Below are 26,375 nucleotides of genomic sequence, written 5' to 3'. Positions count from 1 at the left end.
TGTCTGAACAATCTTTTTGTTTTTTTTTTATCTATATAACTTTTGACTTTTTAGTTCAAAAAGCTAAAAAATCAACCAATTTTATGACGCGTGCCATAATATTATAGGAGATTAATAGATCACTTAGCGTACCGCCTAAACAAATATTTATGTTTTTTTGCATTTGTATCAAATGGTTTTTTAATAGCTGGGCTAATTCGTGTGGACATATAAAAATTAAAGTTGTTAGTTTGTTTCTTATGTGAGATATTTTTTGTCAAACTATTTTGCTCACACGATCTGCACGACAATTCGTGCAGAGTGAGAAGAATGTTTATCGCCAATAGAACTAAGTGCTAAAAAATTGTTTACGTATATATATGATATCACGGTAACACCTTTGATCTTATAAGTATTCTATGAGTTTTCAATTTTATCATTGTAAATAAAACAATGTTTTTTATAACTTATTCGGGAGATTATTAACAAAATTTTGAAAATTCTTCGATATTAAAATTTAAATAGATCTGTAATTACTCAAAAGTTTAAATATATATCTATATACGATGCCCTTGTAACTTTTTCATAAACAAATCAAATAGAAATTTTTTTTTCGTTACTTCCGTTTTTGGATTTAGTTTTTGAAGAAAAAAAAAGTATGTATATAATAAGTGTATTCTATTTCTTTTAAAACTGAAATTTTTTCAAAAATTACCACTTTTAATTTTTTTTTCCTCCTTACTTTTTCAAACTCTCTGGTTCTTTGTGAATTAAAACCTAAACAATTTCCAGAGTAATGTTTTGAAAATAAGTTCAGGATGAGCTCCAGGAGTTAGCATTATTTTTTTAATTTTAAAACTGTAATTACTTTTGAATGAATAAACCGATTTTCACTCGGTTGGCAGTGGTCGATGCAGGTTTTCGAATTTTATGATTTACTTTTAAACACAAATTGATCAGACAAAATGATAATTCATTCTAAGAAATCTACCTTCCATTTCAGGGTTGGCTGAATGGCGTTTTTTTTTTTTGTTGATACTGTGAAATATCGTTCTAAAGATAAAAAAAAAATTCTAAAAACCCCTCCAGTGAGGCAAAAATTAAAAAAAATTTTTAGCCGTATCGAAAGAGATTGGGTTAAAAAATGATCGATTCGGCTTAGAATTTCCCATATATTTTTTTTTCTCAATTGCACTGCGTTATTGCTTAGTGTTTGTCTTATGAATGGTGATTTTATTTGAATAGAAGATTTACTTCTATTTTAACTGCCAAATTGCACTTTTTTCTTCCCTTATTTCGGTTTTTAATCATTATTTGGGTTGCCATAAAAGTGTTGACCAAAAAGAACTTATTTACTAAACTTGCGTTGGCGGCTTTATTGACGTTAATCAAACATAACTAATGCCTAATAATTGCTCTATTACTTTAAATGGTTTTATGAAGGACAAATTTAACTATCGGAAGCTTAAGCGTAAACAAAAGTATCTGAGGATGATTCTCCCTCTATGCCGCTTGATGACACGTAAAGTTTAAATAAATCAACGAAAAGCAAGTTAGACATTGAAATTAATTTGACTGTAATAGAATTTGAGAATAATGTTTTTAAGATTTGGCCAGTTTTTGATAAAGAGAGTTTACCAACACTCGATCTCCAGATTTCCCGCAGAACTGGACAATATTTTCGAGTGGTTCCGCGCGTTTTCGTCCCCCAACAAAGCATCCTACAAACAAAATATCCCCGACAAAATATCCCAAGCAAAATAATTTCAAGACAAATATATTCCCTTAACATAAATTTCCCTTGATAAAATATCCCACCACACAAACTTCCAAACACACAAGGTTGTTACTTTATTGAGGTTTAATTTATTAAGGTAAAAGTCCTACCTTAAAAATCGCAAATATAGTACTCCTGTATGCTAACGCGTTATGAGGCGTGCAAGAAAAGCCATTTTTTCAAGTTGCATTCCAAATATATAGACTTGAATAGATGATTTTTTTTTTTTTTTTTTCAATGAACTTTTTTTTAATCTCAGACGAATGTCTTTGGTTGAATAAATAATGTAAAATAAAATCTTTTGGAATTCGAAAAATGTAAGTTTGAGTGCAGTGAAAAATATGATGATAGGATGTATGCCAACCAGAGGGGGATATAATTCTACTAAATTTAACATCAACAATAATCCAAGAATCAGGAGTTGTTGCATGGAAGAATTGAGTGAAAAGGGGAGATGTAGTGTGAAAACCGCAGATCACTTCGATGCTTGTTTCATCCAAACAATGTGCGCTATATGTTGAACGTGATTAAATGTGCTGCATATTCTGATTATGTTAAAGTCACCCTTCAATTAAATGGTATCTCGTTCGTGCTCTTAAACATTTGTGGCCCCCATTTTTGAAGAGAAATTGAATCGTCGTGACTCAGAAAAGCATATTATATGATATGTAAATGAAAGCAATAAAATCGTTTGATTATAACTATTTGAAACTCATAATTGGGTTATTCCATGTCAAATCGACAAATAGTTGGAATCCACCCCTTTCGATTTGGATAAATTTTGGTCACAAGTTTCCTTTAATCATATAACAAAGTTTCGGTAAAGGAAAAAAAAATTTTTTTTTCCAAAAGATATGCAAATTAAAAATTTCGCAATTTTTACAGTTTTTCAATATTGTTTTTGTAACATCTCGAACGCTATTATAGAAACAGGAACGACCTTCTGTTTGTTTAAAAGGGGACACAGGGTTATTGAAAAGAAATATTTTGGAAAAAAATTACAAAAAATGCCAAATTTGTCAAAGTTTGAATTTTTGAAAATTGTTAATAATGACGATCGAAGTTCAAATTTTGGCTCAATTCAAAAGGGTGTTTTTTTTTTCAAAAATATGAATTTTTGAATTAAAAAAAAATTTTTTTTCCGTTTTTTTTCAACTTATAAATAAAGTAAAGTTATGCAGAACGTATTATTTTATGCGTTAAGGTTGAATATAAGATTATGTCCAAAAAATTAAAAAAAGTTGAAATTAATTTATTATTTAATATTTCCGCGTTATGCATTTAATTCTTTAATGCTCAAAATTACAATACTATATATATGCATAACTTTACCTTATTTAAAAGTTGAAAGAAAAGAAAAAAACTGTTTTTTTTTTAATTCAAAAATTCATATTTAAAAAAAAATACACCCCTCTAAAATTTCAGGATCTTCTAAGATCAGTACAAGGTATTATATAAAAAAAAAATTGAGCCAAAATTTGAACTTCGATCGTCATTTTTAACGATTTTCAAAAATTAAAAATTTGACTAATTTGGCATTTTTCAAAATTTTTTTCCAAAATATTTTTTTTTTTCAATAGCCCTAAGTGTTCCCTTTCAAAAAAACAGAAGCCTTCTGGCCATTCCTGTATCTATAATAACGTTCGAGATATTACAAAAACAAAATCGAAAAACTGGAAAAATTACAAAATTTTGAATTTGCATATCTTTTGGAAACAAATTTTTTTTTTTCTTTGAAAGAACGTCGTTCAAAATTTGTCCAAATCGAAAAGGGTCCAACTATTTGTCGATTTGACATGGAATGACCCAATTATTTTTTATTCCAAGTTTTGTAGCTCATAATTTATTTATTAAGTCATAAGAATCCAAAAAAGATCTAAGAAACAATAGTCTCTAATTTTAATAAATGAAATTAACCGTTTTTCCAGACTTTCCATTGTGTTTAGATTGCTCCCTGAATACAGCAGATTCTCTCTCTTACAAAATCACTTTCAGTCTACGAAGTAGACCAATTAACTAGCAGTTAGCGTATAGAAGAGTGTATACAAATTGAACTAGACTATAGACTGCAGTGAGATAAAAAGGTTGTGAGGATCTCGTTGATGGAATATAAATTGACAATAAAAGTGGAGATAAAAATCTAGGACAGGTTGTCGTTAAATAATTTTGATGCACTAACTTACTAACGTTTTATATGAAAAATAATATTATAGTTGAAGACGTGTCGCATTTTTAAGCTATTTACTTTTCAAAATCTTAAAATACTGAAAAAATGAAGTGCTACACGTTTATCCATTTGCTACTGTTTCATAGAAAAAAAACTTCACGAGGTCAATGATGATGATTAGAAATATTTTTATGTCGTTAATCAATTTGTTAAGTTAAACAATATGTGGATTGATAGGTTCAGAAATTAATATATTTGTGAGCTTTTGTGATCGATAATTTGATCTATGATCTCTAAAAGACTTGCATCGGGATTATTACCACAGGATTCATAGTAAACAGAGTTGTAAAGATTATCGAAAAGACTTCCTGTAAGAGTTCTATTTTTTTTTTCATCCTACTTATTTTTGTTTATCTATTTCTTTTTTATCATTACAAGAGACACCATTATAAATTCACATCAATACAAGATATTCTGTGAACAGGCAAACAACCAGAATCCGTCTATCTATATAACTTTTAAGATCGTGAGCTCCACATAGTCCTTTCAGTTGTTTATATGTGCAACTAAAGTACTATTACATTACAATCGTGACGCCAAGGTATGCAATGTAAAGACAAAATAGTAACGGATAAAAAGAATAGCAAGGAGAGAAGAAGAGACCATCACGATTATAATTGCAACATGAAAGCATCAAGAAAAAAGCACCTGAATTGTTTTTTATTTATTACCCTATAGGCTTTGATGATCCGATAAAAACTCGGATAAAACTCAAAGTGTATTATTGGTTTTTCAATTAATCTTGAATACAGCTGATGTATTGTTTATAAAAAGTAAATAATAAAAACAAATTGTTCGAAATAGAAAATTGCATTTCCAAAATTTTTTTTTCAATTTCAATGATGTAAATTCATGCTACAAACGATAGGCTTATATTGCAAAATCAAGGTTGTCGGAAAAATCGCCTATTTGCGGTCTCATGACATAAATGACTGTTTTTACGGTATACATTATTATTGAGCGACACACGTTACTTTGAAAAAATTTTCATTCCAGAAACTAAAAACTAGAAATTTTAAGGTTTAAACTTTTTTTATGACTTCGAGAGTCTATTTTTGATAAAGATACAGCCATTTAAAAAATTGTTGAAAATTTTTAATTTTTTTTATCCTTGACTTTTTTCTACACGAATAGGAATTTTCTTTACAAATGACCGCTAAATTCATTGTAATCGTGGGACATAGTGCGGTCGTTTTATTTATTACCATTTTTTAAACAAAAATTAATTTATTTTATGGTAAACTTCATGAAATTTATAGAGAACCTAACAAAATTTACGGTAGACTACGGTAAAATTTGTTGAAAAAAAGTGAAAAATTATCTCACCTTATCAAAAAATGATTAGGTCGTGTCGTCCGTTCCATGACTACCGTGAATTTAACGGTAATTTTTAAAGAAACTTTTTTTCAGTGCATTAATATATACATAGACTGATTATACTTTCTATTTGTTCAATGGATTTTTATATTTCATAATTTTTTAAAAGACACACGGAAAAAAAATTACTTAAATTAAAAGAAAAATTTGGGAAGCTAGAAAAATTCTTCAATCAAGAAAAATTTGCTTAAGCAAAGAAGAATTTCTCAGCTCAAGAATTTTTCTAATTGAATTAAGATGATGAAATTTTCCAAACTGATTTCTTTGATTTAAGTTAATTTTTTAACTTCCCGCTAAGAAAATGGGAAATTTTTAAAAATTAGGAGGTTATAACTAAGTTGGACTTCCTTAATGCGTTCCCAATTGTTTTTCGATTGGGTTAACACGACAAGTTACTAATTTTGACGTTGGGTTATCCCAATAAGTTTCTAAAAGTGTCCTAATCAAACAAACCAATTATCGAGTCATTAATTTTGGTATTGGCTTTTCCCAGCGTGTTCCCAAGTATCTCCCAATTGAGTAAATCCAATCGTAATTGCGTGATCATAACGTTTGGCTTTTCCAACGCATTCTCAATTATATCCCAATAAAGATATTTCTATCGGGCTTGCCTCATCAATACGCAATTGGGTTCCAATATATGTTTGGAGATAATTTATAGTCGGGTATTGGTTTTACCCCGTTTTTTAAAAATCGAGTTTCCATCACATGTAGAAGTTTTGCAGTCCTATTATATGGACAAAAAAAGAAGACTATTTTTTTCAAACGTGAATAAAAAAAAAATCCATTGAAATATGATATATATAGATCGATGATTCGAAGTTTCATGTGGCTCTATCAAAAATTGCTAATTGATAAAAATTTTTTGACAAGAAATATAAACAATAAAAGATTAAAAAACGGAGTTTTTTTTATTTTGGGTTTAAAAGTAAACATCAACTTTGGACTTCTACAAAATCATAAATTCAAAGTTTTTTTTCACGTTAATTTTTTTGGTGATAAGTTGAATCTTCTTAAACGCAATGACGAAAAAAATAATTGTTATTTTCATAGGTTATTATCGTAATTTATAAACAATGGTCACTTGCTATTTCTTGATCAAATAGAGATAGAAATTTGTTTCAAATTAGCATTTGAAAAGGGTAAAATATTTCAATTACGTGCGAATTATGAAATTTGCCATAATCAAATTTTCCATTTATTTAATTATTTAAATTTAAGAGAAGTACTTATTAAATAAATCAGTGCAATTTTAAGCGCTCAGGTATGGAATTAACTGGGAGTTGCAGAGATGGCTTTAAAGGTCAACCGTTTTCCTAATTTTTTCTCTTCAAATTGGCTCTCAATTTTAATCTTACGGAGCCTCCGAACACAGAAAAAACTATACTAGGCCTAAAAACCAGATGGACCGAGAACCACTGTTCATCTTACGGCAACAAATAAAATTTATTTCTTATGTTTATGTGCCTAATTTGTTAAAAACTGAATTATTCCAAGTCTTTTATAAATATGATAGTTTAATATGTTTAAAGCCCTTTCTAACAAACAGTGTGGTTAAAAGATTTTTTAAATTGCTCAAGATTAGATTAACTATCAAGCAAAAATTTTCATTAGATATTTTGAAGCATCCTGAATTTAAGGCTGTCATTATTTATTTACTAGAATATACAGAGACATACATACACTATATATAAAGTATGCATATATAGAGGTGAAAATTCACCTGTGTACCTCTTTAAAAGAACTTTCAAATAAATTAAGTTTTCAATTGACTTATCACTGATAAATTTCAACGTAACCATGGTATATTAAACGAGTTTTCAGCATTACTGCACCGTGAGGTTGTTGTGAAATTACTGTGAAAACACTGTGGAAACACATCAGAAATACTATGGAAAGGTAGTAGAATTGCTATGGAACTACTGTGGATTCATCGTGTAGAAATGGAACAAATTTACGGTGTTTTCACAGTGCGCTTACGGTGAGTCTGTATAAAGTTTCGACAGTGCTTCCACGATGATCTCAAGGTTGCTAGGGTTAATGCAAAAAATGGTGAAATAATGGCAATAAAACTTTTTTTAATTTGATTCATGATTTTAGAAATTTTTCAAAATTATGAGCTATCCTTCAAATTTTTTCACCAAAGTTATTTTTAAGGTTTTTACATTCTCTCGTATTCAACAAACTTGACCGGTTTTTATTAGTATAATCAAAATATTCAAAATACACATAATTAAATGAGTTCAGAAATGATGTATTTTTAAAATACCAAGAATCAGTGATCAATTACATGCAAATTTTTGCTCGATTTTGCTCATTTATAATGGAACAAAAAGAAAAAAAGCAACATAACTTGACTCAACGAAGTATGATCGACATAAATTGAGGTCGTGATCAAGAGTCGATTTGTTGTAGTGACCCTTGAGGCTATCAAACACTTTTGCCATCACTTGTCGTATCTCCATTAGCATTTTTTCAAAAAATCTCGAAAATTTTAATGAAATAAAAACAGTGTGACTAAAATTCTAATCATACAGGCTTCTTACTGATCAAATGAATGCATTATGCACGTGTTCGTGATGCAATATCTCATACATGTATATAAGGCTCAACAAATCGCCATCACCATTATATATTTTCTTACTTGATACGCAGTAGAGAATGCGAGATAGAAGGGGTAATATATAAATATACGTATACATATATCTAAAGAGTATGAGAGTGTAAGACTGTTATTGGAAGGGAGTTTTGCCGCGGGCGATGCATTGGACGAGAGCACTAAACAGTCCTCCGGTACTCTCTGGCGCGTTGTCACTTTGTCCACTCTCACTGTATGGTTTTAGATGGAAACTATATTTAGTAATTATCAAATTGTTCAAAATTAAATTTAAGTTGTAGATGGTTTCAAATTCTTAATGGATTATGTTAAAACTGTGTTAAAAGCTTTTATAATTTTTTTTGTGGTTATATCAGTTAGTTGCAATTTGAATTGAAAAATTTTGAAGTTTTCTTCTATCACGTGGATTATGTTAACCGGTCCATTAGACATTTATCATTTGTTATGAGTGATTATGAAATTTTTATAATGAGGTGTCAATTAAAATCGAATACGTAGAATTTTTGTTGAGTTGGATTTAGAGAAAATTAAATGGTTATTAAGCAATAGAAAAATATTTTAACATAAATCAAACATTGAAAATTGATCGATGTCAATCCACAAAAATTGAGCATTATTTTACAAAAGTAAAAAAATTTTTATTTCTTATTCTGAGTCGACAGTAGTTGAAAATTGATAATCATGTTGAAGATTACTATGTTGGATTATATCGGTGATTCAGGGTAAGTTGCTGACATGTGCATTAACGAAGTGAAATATCAGCTCTATAGAATAATCTTTTATCAATAACACTGATTCATTCTTTTTGAACATATTAAGTTACATCGGAATTATTCACTGTATTTTGTTTATGAAGATTTGAAACTTATTTAAACAATGCATTTGATCAAGAGGTTTCAATTTAGTTGTATACTTTTAAATATTTAATTATTATTTCATCTTTAATTCACTTGCTGTGTTCATTTTGTTCAGTGATGATTGAACATTTTTTTTATTAGTTAAATTAAATAAATTTCTTATGAGTGGGAAAAAATTATACAAGTTGACAAACAATTGAACAAGCTTGAAACAAGTCAAGTGCTTCATGATTAATATACTTTATGATACTCAATACTGTTTTGCATAATTATACCAAAAAATGAAAACCATAGTTTTAAAATATTTTTGCCTACAGTAAAAACCATGATTCAGTATCATAAATTTACTAAATTCTTGATCTGATTTCTTGTTTATATTTATAGCGCCCATTATCATAAAAATTCGTGAAATACGTTTTGAGTAAGGAAGAGGAGGAAGTGAGTAACTGTCCTCTGTCTAAAATGTTTTATATGTATTGACATGACTAAGAACGAAAATTTAAGATAAAGTATCATATTCGTGATGAATTTGCAATTGTAGACTCCTTCTTACTGATAGTGTACTTTTTTTTCTCAATCCTGGGTGCAAACACTGATATACTGAAATCGTAGACAAGTTTCCTCTCTATCAATTTAAAAGACCTTAAGATAAGACGCGTAGTATTTATAAGCTTCCATCAGTACTGGTATTTATTAAGTTAAGTTTTGGTTATGGATGATTATAGTTATGAGAAACTAAGTGAAAATACTATTTAGCTATATGATACTTGACATAAAATTAGAATGATGTTTTTTTATATAATTTGTTTTATTACTACAGTAACTTTAGCTACTATTTATAAATCTACTAAATGAAATAGATTCAGGAGTAAAAAATATAATAAACTCAAACTAACAAATTAGGAAAATAGAAAATCGTATGCCGCTAGCGCTCAAATTATTATAAAAAATAAATAAATAAATGTTGATAATTGTTGACAAAGAATAGGTATGTAGTTTTATATTGATTGACATTTGTTCATTTTTAACATTCAAGTTATAGGTATTATTCGTTAATGAAATAATCAAAAATAAAATACACAGTAAAAAATTTTACGTCATTGCGTCAAAAAGCTTAATGTTAAAAATTTCTGTGTTAAATTTTTAACACTTTTATGTGTAAATTTAACATTTATTTTGTTAAATTAACACAAAAAATTAGGAAAACGGTTGACGCTAAAGGTCATCCCTGCAACTTCCCGCTACTTTCGTAATTAAACGCTCGAAATTGCACTTATTATGTTTTTGAGCTCTTCGAGCTCAAAAATCTAATTTTTGTGTAGTTTTGAACTCTCCGAGCTCAAAAGTTTGATAGGAGTTAAATAAATCACTATTTTTTTAATTTTCAAACCGCAATAACTTTTGAATGAATGAACCGATTTTCACGCGGTTAGCGGCATTCGACGCAGTTTTTCAAATTATATGATATACTTTTAAACACAAATTGACTAGACCAGAAATATCGGTGTAATCCGAAAAAACACTTTTTGTCGATTTTTTTCGTCAACGATAACTCACGAACGAATCAACCGATTTTGACCAGCTTGGTGGCGATCGACGTGGTTTTTCGATGCTAAGAGCCGATTTGGAATTGATCCGTCAAGCCGTTTAAAAGTTATTAAAAGAAAACCACATTTGAAAAAATTTTTGTTCGTAGTTTTTGTGAGATTTTTGAAAATCTACCGGTCCAAATCGGTCCAAACCATATTTAAAATCTAAGATCAGTCAAGCCCTTTCGATTGGCGTCAACCGCGATAGAATCGGTCAACCCTGTGTAAATTTGCTAATAAAAATCTTAGAAATTCTGATAAAAATATGAACAAAAAGTGATTTTTTCGAATTACACCGGAATTTTCAGTCGGATCAATGTGTGTTTAATAGTATGTCATAGAATTTTTAAAAATTGCATCGAATGCTGCCAATCACATGAAAATTGGTTTTTTATTTATTCAATAGTAATTGTAGTTTGAAAATTTAAATAATAGTTTTTTAATAAAATTCCATCAGACTTTTGAGCTCGAAGAACTCAAAAGCTTAGAACAACTAACTCTTGGAGCTCAGAGAGCTCAAAACAACACAAATTATATTTTTAACTCGAAGAGCTCAAAAACGTCACAAGTGTACAATTTGAAATGCTTAGATACGAAATCAGCGAGAAGTTGTAGGGATGGCTTTTAGGGTCACCTGTTTATCTATGATTTTTTATTTTTTTGAAATTAATCTAAATTTATTATACCACAAGTGAAATATAATATAGTAAAGGTCATTAAAACTAGGAAAATAGTTGGACCGTGAGAATTTAAGAATAAGGCGCAACTTTAAATGCTTCTTTACATTACGTGGTATGCAAAATAGACATGAAAACTTTTTTAAACCGATATTTCTGAATAGATTTAGCGATGTAAAAGTAGTAAAATCAATGATACAGACAATCAATGCTTATAAATAACAAGCTTTTGTAACCAACATTCATACATTCAGACGAGCTTGGTGAATCGAACTTTGGTAAGCTTTTTTGGTTACTGTTATTTCGTACTAATTAGTCAACCATGTCATTGGTTGATCATACCGAACTTGGGTATTGCCACAAGTTTACCTAAGTGAGCCCGAACTTGGTGAACCAAACTTCGGTAAACCTTTGGTTACCGTTATTTTATACTAATTAGGCAATCCATCGCATGCCGAACTTTGGCAGTGCCAAGCTATTACGAGATTACATCCGAATGTGGAATTCTTTGGCATACCAATGTTCGGCTAGCCTAATTTAAAACAAATAAGATTCGAATTGGGCTAGCCTAAGTTCGGAAAGCTAACTTTGCCCCGAACTGATTTTTCGGCATGCCTCATTAAAATTCTAGTCGGGCGGTTAGAATATTCAAAAAATAGTGTTTTATTAAAATTTTATCAGACTTTTGAGCTTGGAGAGCTCAACTGACACGGAAATTATATTTTTGAGCTTGAAGAGCTCAAAAACATAATAAGTGCAATTTTGAGTATAGAATTAGCGGGAGTTTTCAAAGAATCCCGTAAAAAATTAATTTTTCATTTAAAAAATGAATGAACATCTTAAATAAAGCATGTATTTGTGAATTTTTCATAATTTATACAATGTATTGTACTACTCAAAATGAACTCTATTCTTGTTGACAATGGAAATAGAAAAAAAAAATAAATAGAACTATAACAACGGTTGCATATTAAATTTAGTCAAAGTATTGTCTGGTCAACTCTATAATGAAAGTTCTTTCAAAGTGTTTGTGTACGCAATAAGTCAATATATAATAAACCTATACAATTTCTAAACTTTCTCTCATTTGAAAGTCTAAGTTTCGATCACTCTTAATGTTTCATACTTTTATACAAATCAATCAATACTTTTAAATAAATATTACAAATAATTTTGTTCAATGAAATTCTTAAGTGTAAAGAAATAAAATTACAGGTAAAATCGTGACATGAGCTTTATAACCTTGTGACGGAGGACTATATAAAGATTACATAAAAATTAAAAAAAAAATATTGTTCTTTAGTTTAACAGTAATTTCTCCAATAAAACATCGAAGAAATTGCATGAATTGTGAAATACACTATATAGTGGAAAAAATTAAATAAGAAAAATTTCCAATTTTTATTGATTTTTTAATTTTCCGAGTGGCTGTATTTTCATTAGAAATGATCGTATCCAAGTCATGAGAAAAGCAATTTAAAGTTAAAACTTTCTAGGTTTGAGATCTTGTGATGAAAAAATTTGCAGAGTAATTGCTTAACGTGTATCGCTCAAAAACGATAGCACGTTGATATGTAACTCTCAATCCTAATGAATATGATAAAAAAAAAAAAATTGTCGAGATTTTTTCGTATTTTTTTGATCCTCAGATTTGTTAAACATTTTTTCCGATTCTACTGTATAGACTACCACTATATATGGACCGGATTACTTTTTCATTCAGCTTTAATGTGCTTTTATCCATACCTTGATACGATCTTATCTTACTTAGATATCGAACTCTAAAAAAGAAATGATTATTTCATCTCTGACCAATGATATCTCAGCACCCAACGATCGCACAGAAAATTAAAGATGGTTTTTAAAAGTTGATCGGTGGACTAAAAACAAAAACACAAAAATTTCGCAATTTTTTTGTCACCATAATTTTTCCATTCGTAAAATCAACATTTTTCTATTATTGAAATCAAACTAAAATTAAATTTTTGACAACGGAAAGGTAGTAATTTCCATTTTCCTATAAATATGTGAGTAAGTTATTTCTTTTGAAGAGTATGTGTCAAACACAAAAATTAGGAAAACGGTTGACCCTGAAGGTCATCCCGGCAACTTCCCGCCGATTCCATATCTAAGCGCTTAAAATTGCACTTATGACATTTTTGAGCTCTTCGAGCTCAAAATGACAATTTATGTATTTTGAGCTCTCCGAGCTCAAAAATAGCTGTTCTATGCTTTTGAGTTCGAATTATTCAAATTTTATGATATACTTCTAAACACAAATTGATCCGACCGGAAAATTCCGGTATAATTCGAAAAAAAATCACTTTTTTACGATTATTTTCGTCAACGATAACTCACAAACGAATCAACCTTTTGAGCGGCTTGGCGGCGATCGACGTGATCTTTTGATGTTAAGAGCTGATTAGTTTTTGGAATTTATCGGTAGAGCCGTTTTAGAGTGATTTCTAAAAAACCACATTTAAAAAAGCGTTATTTATGTAGTTTTTTTGAGATTTCTTAAAATATACCGATTCGAATCGGTTCAAATTGTATCAAAAATCTAAGATTGGTTAAGCCCTTTTGAATGGTGCTAACCGCGATGAAATCAGTCAAGCCGTTCTAAGGTTATGAGAGGTTTACACACATCCACACACACACATACATATATACAGACATACAGACACCATCGCGGAAACAGTTAGGGAAGTTTCCTAGGACCTCAAAACGTCGAAATCTGATGAAAACTCGATTTTAGAAAAACGGGGTAAAACCAACAACTTTCCGATTTCCTAAAATTTCCAAATTTCTTAGTGGGAAGTTAAAAGATAACATCGTAATTGGTTCAAAAATTAGACAATCGTGAATATATCACAGTTTCATGCGTATTTCGATCTCTTATTAAAGAAAATAATATCAAATTAATAAAAGATGATCTTTTTTCAATTATTAAATCTGTATCCCAAAGGGAAATTGAAAAAATTGTAAAATTTACCATTTTCAACTTTCTGCTAAGAAAATTGAAAATGTGATTTGTGTGTGTGTGTCTGTGTGTGCGTGCGCGCGCGTGTGTGTGTGTGTGTGTGTCATTTCTAAATAAGAACTAAAGTTTCTCTATTCAACGTTTTCCTTTAAATAAGTTCCTCTTCTGATGCGATAAATGTCGTGACTTTACCACTAATACAGCCAAAAACTGAGGTTGGAAAAATTTTTGGGGTTTGCAGAACCTCTGTGTAGGGTGCTCCGGTTAAAATATATTAATCAGGAAGTACACAATTTATAAAATTGCATTTCTTCGACGCGTTTTTGCGCTTATATGGAGAAATTGACTAGCTGATGTAATTATTTTTTGTCAAAAATATTGAGAATGTGTACTCTGTCTGGATTATTGTGATTCAAAAGAGTAAAAATTGAAGTAATAGTTCTGTCTGGAGTCATTTGTGGGTCGGCCATTTCAATAAAAAGGATAGAAACGTGTCTTTTGCAATTTGATTGAGGATACAATTTCATAGTATCCACTATCGTATGGACCATTTCATCGCTTTCTTATTTATTTTGTTGAATGTTAACTTCAATCTATTTGCATAGTTGGGTGTATTTTTTATTAGCTTTAGAAGCTGTTTGAAGTGGTTTATATGAATCGTGTCCAATTCATCAACATAGCTTAATCCCCAGATTGGAATAGCATCAAGTAGGGTGGAGGTTATCATAGACTCAAAGAGCTTGGGTTCTAGGAGATGTGCTTCGCTGCTGTCTCAATGGAAATTACAGTACCAGAGGCAAAATTGGCATCCTCGATCGCATAATCAACTGATTTATGCTCCACAGTAGTTAAGAAGATTATTGCGCCTAGATATTTAAATTCGCTAATAATTTCAAGCGGCTCATTTTTGTAAATAAATTTGTCCGCCGTTTTTTTCCTTAATTACCCCCTCAATTCGAAAATCAAGACCTTGGAGTTCAAAATACCAACAGTAAGCTCGTTCTCTCTATAGTAAACTTCTAAAAGTTTTAGGATAGCAATCAAATCTTTTGCATCTTGGATCAGAAATAAGACCATATCGTCCGCACTATAAGCACATGCATTCAAGTAATTATTTAAAAATCTAAAAATTTGTACTGATTAAATTGATTCAATTAAAATAAATATGAATAATAATTCTATAATTTTAAACGAAATAGTAATGGATATTTTCTTATCAAAAAGTTACTCGTTTGACCAATATGTTCTATTTTATAGATCTAAGAAAATCATCAATTTAAAAAACTATTTTGAACTAGAAAAAAAAAATTGAAAATTATTATATAGATTTTGAAAACGTTTGAATTCATTTTGACGGTTCTGCAGTTTGTAGGTAACGCAAAGCAATCTCCTATTTTTGCAGTTTTTTTTCGATACCAAAGTAAATTTTTATGTATAAAAATCTATTTTTTGCTCGACGGGCAGAAAGCGTCAACTTTCGGCCCGCTGCGCTAAATGAAGTTGCCACTTTCTGCCTTCGTCGAGCAAAAAAATAGCATACACTCCTCGGGAAGTAAATAAGAAATCCTCAGATCACATGTTTGTTGACCTCGGCCAACAATTACATGTGATCTGAGACATTTCTTACTTTACTTCCCTCGGTGTGTAATATACTATTTCCGCCGACTGTCAATTTCCTTCCGTATAAATTGATATTGCACCTATATACGATAGATTGGAATGGATGTCCTCACGCTGTCCTCGTCAATAAAAACTTTTTAAACTAATTTTGTTGTATGTTTGAGGATATATGAAGGCATATTGTGTTTGTGAGATTGGTTGAGATGGTAAAGAATCTCGATTGGCGAGTAAAGAAGATATATATTGAGCAGGTAAGGAATACAGCGGTACTTTATTCACAATCAGAATTGTATATAAAAGCGGCGTACAGGATTTCAGAGGAGCCCCTAACGATATTTTCATCCACGCCCACTTCTTCGTTCTTTTGGCGTGGCAAAATACCTGATTCTTTACCTTAACTTCACTCTCATATTATATTGCATTCAGGACATGTGGCAAAGTAAACCGTTACTACTTTTGCTAGTGGTAGTTGAGAAGACGTATTTGATATAGAGATCCATTGTATATCAATCTTTTTTTGTGAAAAATTTTTCTCTCTTATTCATTTCTCGTATACTCTGCGCTACTTATAGTAAGATCTTCATACGATATAGTTTACACGAGAGGCGCTTAATTATAATATTTATAATACGTGATCTGATATTTTTTGAAATTTGTATTAAATAACAATGACAACTTGTAGTTCTGGTTACTTTGTAGATGACAATTGTAATTTTATGCACCTGGAAATGTTTGCATTTATTACGTGCCACCTCTTTACAAGTGAATTTCAGGATTTGAAAAGAATTAAAAGAGGAAGAAGGCGTCTTACATCCGGCGGAAAGTAGTACAATAATTTCATAATACACCACAGCATTATTCATTCAGTAAAAGTGCAAAGTGAAATTTTTATACTTTCTTGATTAAATTTAATTTTTTTTTTTTACTGGTATAATAAGATAATTCTCTCCATATCATTTATAAATCTAAATACACACGGAAAAAAGTAAACTGTAAAATTCACTCGGATTCCGGTTAATTTTTGTAGTTTCAACAGTAAAGCGAACATCGGGGTGGCAAAAATATAAATTTTACAGAACTCAATATAGAAAGTGTCAAAGCTACAATTTATAATTTAATATCGAAAATAAGTGCTTAATAGCTGCTAATATAGTAAATCTCGACTCTCTCATCTTAAAAAATTACAGCTTCAAACAGTAAAAATTGCCGTTTCAATATGTAGTATATACTATGAGGAGAAGGGGGTCTCACTCTGGAAGAATTTAACATTTGAAACAGTAAAAATTTTACTCTTAAAATATATATTTTACCAGTTCAAGTAAGTCAATAATTATAGTTTGATTTCTAGCGTTGCGCTTAAAATTTACCATTTTACTTTGTAAATATTGACGTTGCTTGTATTAGAAATTTAGTAACTGTATTTTATGCTTTTTACATATCATGCGATCATATTTTAGGTACGATATGATAAATATCAAAGTCAAAATTCTTAATTATTATGCTTTAACTTTTTCGAAATTCATATAGCCAATATTATTGTTTGAAATAGTATTTTCTTCCACGTAAAGAATAAATTGTAGCATTTAAATGATAAATATTACACAGTGATTATTAAAATCACGATTTTACTGTTTGAAATGGTGATTTTTAGCAGTTGATCATGACTTATTATAAATCGACTATTATTAATTACAGTTTACTTTTCCCGTGTATATTATTCTAGTGTATTAGTATAATTATTAATAATTTGTTGTGATGAATCTAGAACACTTTTCGGTAGATTTCGTAGAAATCTATCTATTGTATTGGTCTTTATCTCAGAATTAATTTAGAATTTGGTCATAATATCACCTAAGTAGTCGAGTAAGGCTCAAAAATGCCATTTAAAATTTTGAAAGTAGTGAAAATTACATTTCCGCTCACGATCAGTGAAAAACTTTTGATTTAGAAGAGATAACTCATTTTTGAAATATTCACGTGAAAGCTTATGAAATTACCTTTAATTAAATCTATTAAATTTTTACCCTACAAGTTATTGAGAAATAAATGAAGGTAATCTATTTCTGAGAAATCTACCTTCCATTTCGGTTGAGGCCAAATGGCAGTTTTTTTTTTTATGTGTATTGACATTGAAATTAATGTATTCAATTCAACGAAAGTATATAGTAAGAACTTTCCTGATGTATGTTTCTTCGGTATTGGGAGGTAGAGGTGTGAAAACTTCAGCTAGGTGCTTAGCAAGTACTTTGGCTTTTTCGGCATCACTTCTGGCCCATCCGTTTTGTTGGTTTAGTGGTGGGTTTGGCTGCTGAGGCTGTTTTAGTTTTAGTCTTTTTGTTGCTTTCCGTAGAGAGTAATCCGTGGCAGCAGTTACGGTAAGTTTTTGAAAACTATATTGGAGAGTATCGTTCTGGAAGTCATAGATGAGCTTTTTGAGCTCACGAGTGGCTCTGTTGTACCTTGTTTTATCTACGGGGCTTCGCATTGATTGCCATGTTTTTCGGAGTTTTCGCTTTTGTCTTATTTTTTCATTTATTTCCTTGGAATATTGGTTCCTGCTGTCTGAGGTTGTGTTGTTGTTGGATGGAGTAGCTTCTGCAACTGCCTCTCGTATGATTGAGGTGAGATGTTCCGTGGCTTTATCAATGTCTTTGTACTGCGAAGCGGAAGATTTAAAGCGACTTAAGGGGCACACCTAGTGTGAAATTTCGAAAAAGTCGATTTTTTTTTTTTTTTCATATTTCGGTAGATTACACCTTTAAAAATAACATATTAAAATTTCAAATCGATATATCAAATAGTTTTTGAGTTATAACATTTTAAAGAGCAGCCGCTCGGCAGCTAGAGTGTCATTAGCTGCGAGACGTACCTGAAGTATTGTTCAGAGTCTACTGTCTCTTCTAGCCCCTATAACACGATTCCAGTTTCTATTGTTGGCTCTCAGGTATACAAAAATATATCATTATAATAATTTCTACAAATTTCTAGAAATTTTTCGTTTACTGCCACGTAAATTATTTTCGGAGCCAGACACATTTAGTCTCATTGTGATCGTTGTATCGAGCGCATCATAATTTTACACGTGCTATTTTCTTGAAAATGAGTGACCAATCTTCATATTCAAATAAAAAAGGAACTCACAATGTTCCTAAGCATCGATCAATTGCGAAAAAACGCAAGTTTACCGGAAATAGATTTACATTTGAGCAATCTACTGCGAATACCAGTACGTCCGCAGAAAAGTTATTACAAAATAATGACAATAATGTTGTGATTGACCCATCTCATGGATATTGTATTTTGCAATTTTTATCAGTTTTTAGTGCAATTAGTAATTTAGTGGTGTGTAAAACCTGTCAAAAAAAGTTACTTTCAATCAAGCAAGTTCAAGAGGCCTAGGGTTCAAAATTGCTATTATTTGTGAATGTGGCAATTCGTATATTAATTCTGGACCAATGATTAATAACGCATTTGAAATAAATAAACGTATTGTTGCTGTGATGCGTCTATTGGGCATCGGAATAAATGGGATAAATCTTTTCTGTGGATTAATGGATTTAGCATGCAAATTTTACGACCAAACTTTTGCGGGATGTTTTACGAATTTACAGATTGCAGCCGAAACTGTTTGTAAGCTCAAGCTATAAATGAAGAAAAAGAGCTTACATTAAAGAAAGAAAATTCGGAGACAAATTTTTTAGGCCGTTACACTAGGTGTGCCCCTTAATGATAGACTTTTTCGTGGAAAGTCTCCCAGTCAGTGTTTTTACTATTCAAATAATTTGTTTTGGCTTTGTGTATAATTTTTGTATTTATTGTTAGAAGTACAGGTGTGTGGTCTAAGCTTGATTCTATGCATGTGGAGGTTTTGTAATGCCTTTGGTGATAAAGATATCAAGTACATCTGGTATTTGGTTAATATCGGTTGGCCAGTAGGTCGGTTCCCCTGTAGATAGTGTATCGCAGTTGTTTGTCGATAGAGCTTTACGTAGTTCTCTGCCTTTAGTGGTGTCTAGCCTCGAACCCCAGTGGATGTTTTTTGCGTTGTAGTCTCCGCCTGGAATGAATTTAGTGCCAAGAGAATTTAGGAAGTCGCTGAATTGATTTTGCTAAATCGAAACATCGACTTGAAATTTTCAGAATATATATAACTTTCAATGATGAAAAAGAGAAAAAAAAGTTCAATTTTTGGGGATTTTAGTAGTTTTTTTAAAACTTCGAGACTTAAAGAAACTTTTAAATCAAGTTGTTTTTTAGGACTCTTAATGCATGTTTAACTATCATAATCTAATGAAAAATTAAAAAATATGGTCAGTTTTTCTACGCTGTCCTAGCAAATAATGATATATGTTTAGAAGAACAGCATCTCAAGAATATACTCGCTTTTGTAGTCGACTATGATTATTGTCAAATGTTTAAAGCAATTCTATAAATAACAAAGATAAAAAGATTACGGAGGAAAAAAGACAACGAGGAGAATATTAAAGTATAGTGTTAATGGCAATGACCGTTAGTAATTTGTGCCCCTATCCTTTTAGCTGAGAGTTTTTTCATTCGTATATGATGCAATATACAATAGAAAACATATAGTGTCCAGTGACCTGACATGCTCGCGAGTAAAAGTAATAATCTCGTGACACCCCTGACCGAGCATTGCAGATGACACACACACACACACACACACACACACACACACACACACACACACACACACACACACACACACACACACACACACACACACACACACACACACACACACACACACACACACACACACACAGACACACATACACACACACACACACACACACACACACACACACAATAGAGAGACATATTATACGACACAGAAACAAAGTATAGAACGAAGAAGAAGATAATAGAACACTCCTTACAACGACCGCCTACGGGTGGAATCAAATGGCCACGAAGACACCTGGGAATGCTCTTTAAGGGCTTCGAGGTTGCTGTGTTGGGATAGTCTACGTTTGTAAGAAATAATAGAGATCCAATTAATTAAAAAAAAAATAAATAACAATAATTCACCAATTTATAACGCTAATTAAAAAAATTAATATAGATGTTATTCATAATAAAAATTTCATTTTATTTATTTCGACTATTGTAGATAAATCAAACAACATGTGTCATTATTATAAATGTCCGGGGGACAAACGTTATGGTAATTAACTTTCTTTTGAATGATTTTTATATTTAAGGAAGACCTCTTACGGACGCTCACTTCCTGTTTCCTGTAACTGACCATGATTATATTTATTCTTATATTGTTAAATACACGTAAAAAAATTAAAGGTACCCTCTATAGCGTTATTTATGAGAATCTTTATCACTTATATTGAAAAATTTATGTCAACGACATAAAAAAATAAAATAAAATTACTGGAGGTCCTTCATAATTGGTTACTTTTTATAAATTAAACAGACGAATAAAAACTAAATTAACTTATTTAATACCTCTGAATGCAGAAGTGTGTACGGTATGTTACGTCAAAATTTAAGATGACATGAATTTTTTTTAATCCAGTGAAATAATAACAACTGAAAAGAGAATAATCATAATATTTAGAAAATTGAAAATTTCAGTTAACTTTTTGAAATTAGGGTTTTTGCTAAATAACTTATGTTTTTGTCCTAAAATATAGCAACATTCACTAACTATTTATGACTGGTTCTCTCCCTGTATATTCCTATGGCGGATGTGGAGGAATCCATATCAGTTTTTATGTGAATCCTGCCGAAAACACTATGTGAATTCAGCTACATGGAAAAAAGAAATAGGGAAAAATTAAATTACAATGTAATGTGGTCATTCATATAAAAAACTGGAAAAATTACAGTTTCAGATTGTAATTTTAACAGATTTTGTAAGAATTAGATTGTAAAACGCAAATATTACAGTTAAAGCTGTAAGAATTAATATTCAAAGTTTAAACAAAAAATGTTATTTCAAACTGCAATTTTTTCAATTTTAAATTTGAAGCGACACTTATAGCGATTTATAATGTCATTTTTCTCTTTTTATTTTTTCCGTGTCGAAATCTCCGAGTCGAAATTTAGTTTATCATTAGTTGGAATATCCAGGCTCTTATTTACTTTGTTATTCTTTGGGTAAATTGAAATTGAAAGCTTATAGTAGTGCACACTCAATGACCTACCTTAATCTTAGCGCATCAATAGCTAAAAATAGTAAGTATCCAAAAAAATACTTAAAAGCGTGCTTTTTTTTTAATCTTTCAGATTCAATATTCAATTTTCAATATTCACTATTAAATCGCACTGAATAAAATACTTCAAGACATCAGCATGATGTGATTTTTCGATTGTTTCAATAAATGCTTTTTAGCTTTCTAAAGGTTAGTTAGATTAGAGAAGCGTGTCGTAAAGGTAATAATAATATTGTACACAGAACTGAAATTTATTTATATTTAGTAAATATTTATGCTGGTTTATAGAATTACATAGATCACTTCCTAATGAAATCTGCAACGTGACATAAGATATTTAAATAGAGAACAATACTTGCTCAAAACCCACTAATTTTTGAAACGCTCCCGACCACACATGAAAAGAGAATTTAAAGTTTACGTAAAAAATAATGTACTTAATTATAATCATTATAATTTATCATATTGTGGGAATTATTTTTATTGAAGTATTTGAAAGATATCACCAGTAGATTATTATTTTAAATGCAACAAAAAAATCGAGTTATTTAAGAATATTTATAAAAATATATAAGGGTATATTATACTCAAATCAATTTCGTCTGTTGGATTTTTTCTTGTTATTTTAATTATCCCCTATAATGAATATCTCCCCAATATTTATCCTAAAATAGCTTTGAAAATGAACTTTTTTAAAAATAATTTTTTCTAAAGCATACATAGTTCAATCGTAACTGACAGAGTAAATAATAAAATGTAGGTATGATAGAAAAATATGTTATGTCAGGAGGTGTGAAAGGGGATACTCAGAGCACATCATACATAAGGGGTAGAAATGTACATCATAAAAAAGCTTTAGAACTATTAGATACCTTTTTTAATTCCATTTCCTTATGGCAAGTATATATATACATACATACATAAATGATAGTAGCAGCTTCAATTCTATTCTATTATATTCAAGACGATTTTTTATTTCCACTCTTACAGTTTTCTACACGTTTCTCCTGTAACCTATAGAAGTATGTCGTTATAGTTATATCGTTTAGATCTACATACATTTTTGATAAAATAAACGCATGGTATAAGATAAATCTGTTTTATATTTTTGTAATCGCAACACTATTTAGCTATAATTGAAAATTAAAGGTATACGATTTTATAAATATCAAGTCAAATTAACATCACTCCATTTTTATGTATCCATTGTTATTTTTAAGCGATGCGAAACGAATTCATTTATTTTGTTATTTTTCATTAAATTCTCTTTTCTTTGTATATTTCATTGAATAGAAATGCAATCAACAGGGGGCTGTCAAAGTGACATCAAGAATCGTCACGCTTTGTCAAAATTGCATAACAAAATTTCTATTAGGGATCATAATTTTCTATAAGATAGGGAAGATAAGCATGAATATTCATGAAAAAAAATACAATTTCAATCTCTCAATGGTTTTATTTTGTTTTGTGATTTCAAATTATTATTTAGATTGAGTTAATAAATTTCAATATGAATTCGTGAAACGTCCAAATATTATTTCGCCACAATATTAATTCAACGCATTATTGATAAATTTAATAATATACAATTATTTAGGTCAATATTTGCATGTTTACTTACAAAATTTAAATATTCTATCAATTTGTTGAATCAGAAAAAACATTTGACAAAGATCTGAAATAAGTAATTCATAGGTCGTAATTGATATGACACCACTTATTATGCATGTATAATAAGTGTTTTTCTAATGTTTTTCTATGAAAAACTACCTAGTTTTTTTTCAAAGATTTTGTTAGTATGTTTAGCTGACCTAAACCTATGACTATTATTCAACAATTTTTCAACATTAGTTCTCATGCATGAAAGAAAGAGTGTCATAGGTCTCAGATACATTAGAAACCTTAGTGAACCCACAGGTAGCTAACACTTATCAATCTGACCTGAAACTCATGGCTTATTGTTGTTTATGAGTAGTGCACATATGTTTATATCCATCAAAAGCCACAATTTTATTGGTTTTTTTCTTCTTCCTTAGCATTCGTGTATGATCACATTAAATTGTGTGTAGGGGAGACACTCTTCATCATGGTGAGATACAAACCAGCCTGTAAATCACTGAGTTCTATTTGTTAATCCAAGCCACCTTCCCTTCTCCTCTTTTGAGAGAACCATTCGAAAATTTAATCACTACTATTATGTTTGAGGTTCATCCGGGATTTAAACTTGAAAATACATTTTTTTTGTGTTTGATGTATTATCGATCGCAGATACTTCTTTTCAGAGTTTATTCACCTTTCATGGAAAATATGTTGTTTTTCTCTATCTTATGTCATGAATAAAATATTTTTATATAAAATTTGACCGTAAAATTCTCTATTAAAAATAGATATGAATAATTTTAAGTTTTGTTTTATTATTGAAATTCAACTTATAGAATACATATATACTTATTGTATGAATATATTATGTATGTTGCTCTTATATAATAATCAATACCTAGCACCAGCATCTATCATCAACCACTACTTGTCCAGAGCCACTAGTACATCAATTTTTACAATCGTTACTAAACGAAAAAATCAATCTTTCACTCCCTCCCTCATAAATCGTTCGATCAATCATACTAATCTTTGACAATTATTCTTAACAACATAAATATATTATGAGTCATGTCATAAGATTAAATATTTTGTAACCAAACCTGACATGTAACGTTAAATTTAAGTTTTTTTTTTTAAAGTTAATTTTCATGACATAAAAAATGATGATACGAGAGCCTTGATCTCATTGTAAAGATTTTCATTTAAATTGTTTCAATCAAGACAATGCCAAATTGACAACTTAAATGAAAGTCTTATAAATACATGTTTACATTTTGTAAGTGATAATTATAGTCTAGTAATATCGTAATTTTTTCCAGCAATTTACTTCTTGTGTCTAAATAAAATTACTACAAGCACTTTAAAGTAGCATCAAACCGTCTATAAATTATACTCATTCAGAGTATATGGGCATTATTGGTAACTGGCTTTTGGCCTTTACCATCTGGTACTCGTAAGTCGCACTGCTTTAATCGGGTCATTTACTCTTATTGCGGAGATGTACTAGCGATCTGATATTCAAAATTAGAAAAAATCTAGTCATACCTTGAATCTATTTACCAATAATAGTATTAAATATTGCTAAATCGTACACCGAGAGATAAGTTTATTCTTCAGGAATATATCTACAATTATTTAGGCTTTGGTAAAAAAAGTTTGCATATGATATTGATACAATCAAATTTCTTACAAATTCATCTTTAACTGATTGTATAATTGTAGCTGTTTAACTTCCCGCTATGGAAATGAATGATTTTCGGGAAATCAGAAAGTTACTAGTTTCATCTCGGTTTCTGAAATTTAAGTTTTCATCAGATATTCACGTCTTAAGGTCTGCGTAAGTTATTCTGATTATTTCTACGAAAATGTTGCGGTGTATGTATGTGATATTGTATGATTTCGCGTGAATTAAGACCAATTCTTGGTTTAAGTAAATTTTACTTAATTTAAGAATTTTTCATCTTGATTGAAGACAATTAAACTCTTTAAAATTATTTTTTTGGTTTAATAATTTTTCTCTTGATTCAAGTTAGTTTTTTTTTTTTTCAGCGTAGTGACACAATAAATATCACCATTTCGTAAATAAAGAAAACAGTTTTTTTTATGTTGACAGATACCAGACGATCAATTAAATTTATAAATGAAGAAAAAAAAATTTTTACAATTACTCGATTGAGACTTACATACAACATAGTTTTTTTTTATATAGCACACAAGATTTCTTATTTACTACATAACCATTTAAATTGAATGTATACATGTATGCATGTACTGTCAAGAGACTTATTGCACTTTCACCGTCACTCTATCGAAATCCAATTATGGCAGCCTCGAGTATGGACCGTAATCTAACCTCTATCCACTTGTTAGGTAGCCAGGAAGATCAATTTAACTATAATTAAAAGCTTTATGATTATTCTTAATACAAATATAAATCATCATGATATGTCATTCAGTTATTATTATATTTTATTAATCGATATTGAACATAATAGTAAAATGATAAATGATTTAAAAAATGAAGAAAATAGCAAATAAATAAATAAATACATTTACAACAAATTGAAAAATCAGCTTTTTTTATTTTTTTAGGGCTTTAGAAATTCCTCGATTTATAATTTTCGAAATATATCAATTTTTAAGGGTATTTGTTAAAATTAAAACTTTATAGACCAATCAAATATGATAAAATTTATTTTTCTTTTTTTTTTATAAATTGAAATTATTAGACATATTATGCGCGCTTTTAGATTTTCAAAAACTCTGCCGTAGCCTCAAACATCCAATCACTGATTGAGTAAAAAGGTCCTTTTTCCAGAAAAGGATGACATGCTATTTTTTATTTTTTTTTTTCAAATTATTATATTTTTAATAAACACTTTGAG

At 29.8% G+C, this 26,375-nt stretch overlaps 1 protein-coding gene across 2 annotated transcripts in view; it reads left to right on the top strand.

Moving 5' to 3' along the window:
* The window catches only part of LOC141536218 (rap1 GTPase-activating protein 1), an 83,850-nt gene that overhangs the window by 3,675 nt on the left and 53,800 nt on the right, over window positions 1–26,375 (top strand). Inside the window, exon 1 of one of the 2 annotated variants that reach the window (XM_074256586.1) lies at window positions 8,169–8,699. The exons of the other annotated variant lie outside the window; for it this stretch is intronic. Within the exon in view, the coding sequence (XP_074112687.1) occupies window positions 8,659–8,699 (41 nt within the window). The 5' untranslated portion in view covers window positions 8,169–8,658. Of the gene's footprint in view, window positions 1–8,168; window positions 8,700–26,375 lie in introns of those variants that run through there. 2 annotated transcript variants of the gene reach the window in all.

Source organism: Cotesia typhae, unplaced genomic scaffold, assembly GCF_013202065.1.
Source record: "Cotesia typhae breed Kobodo isofemale line unplaced genomic scaffold, CoteBio_Ctyphae scaffold_152, whole genome shotgun sequence".
In the NCBI taxonomy this organism is placed as follows: Eukaryota; Metazoa; Arthropoda; class Insecta; order Hymenoptera; family Braconidae; genus Cotesia; species Cotesia typhae.
This window is presented reverse-complemented; position numbering and strand designations above follow the sequence as displayed.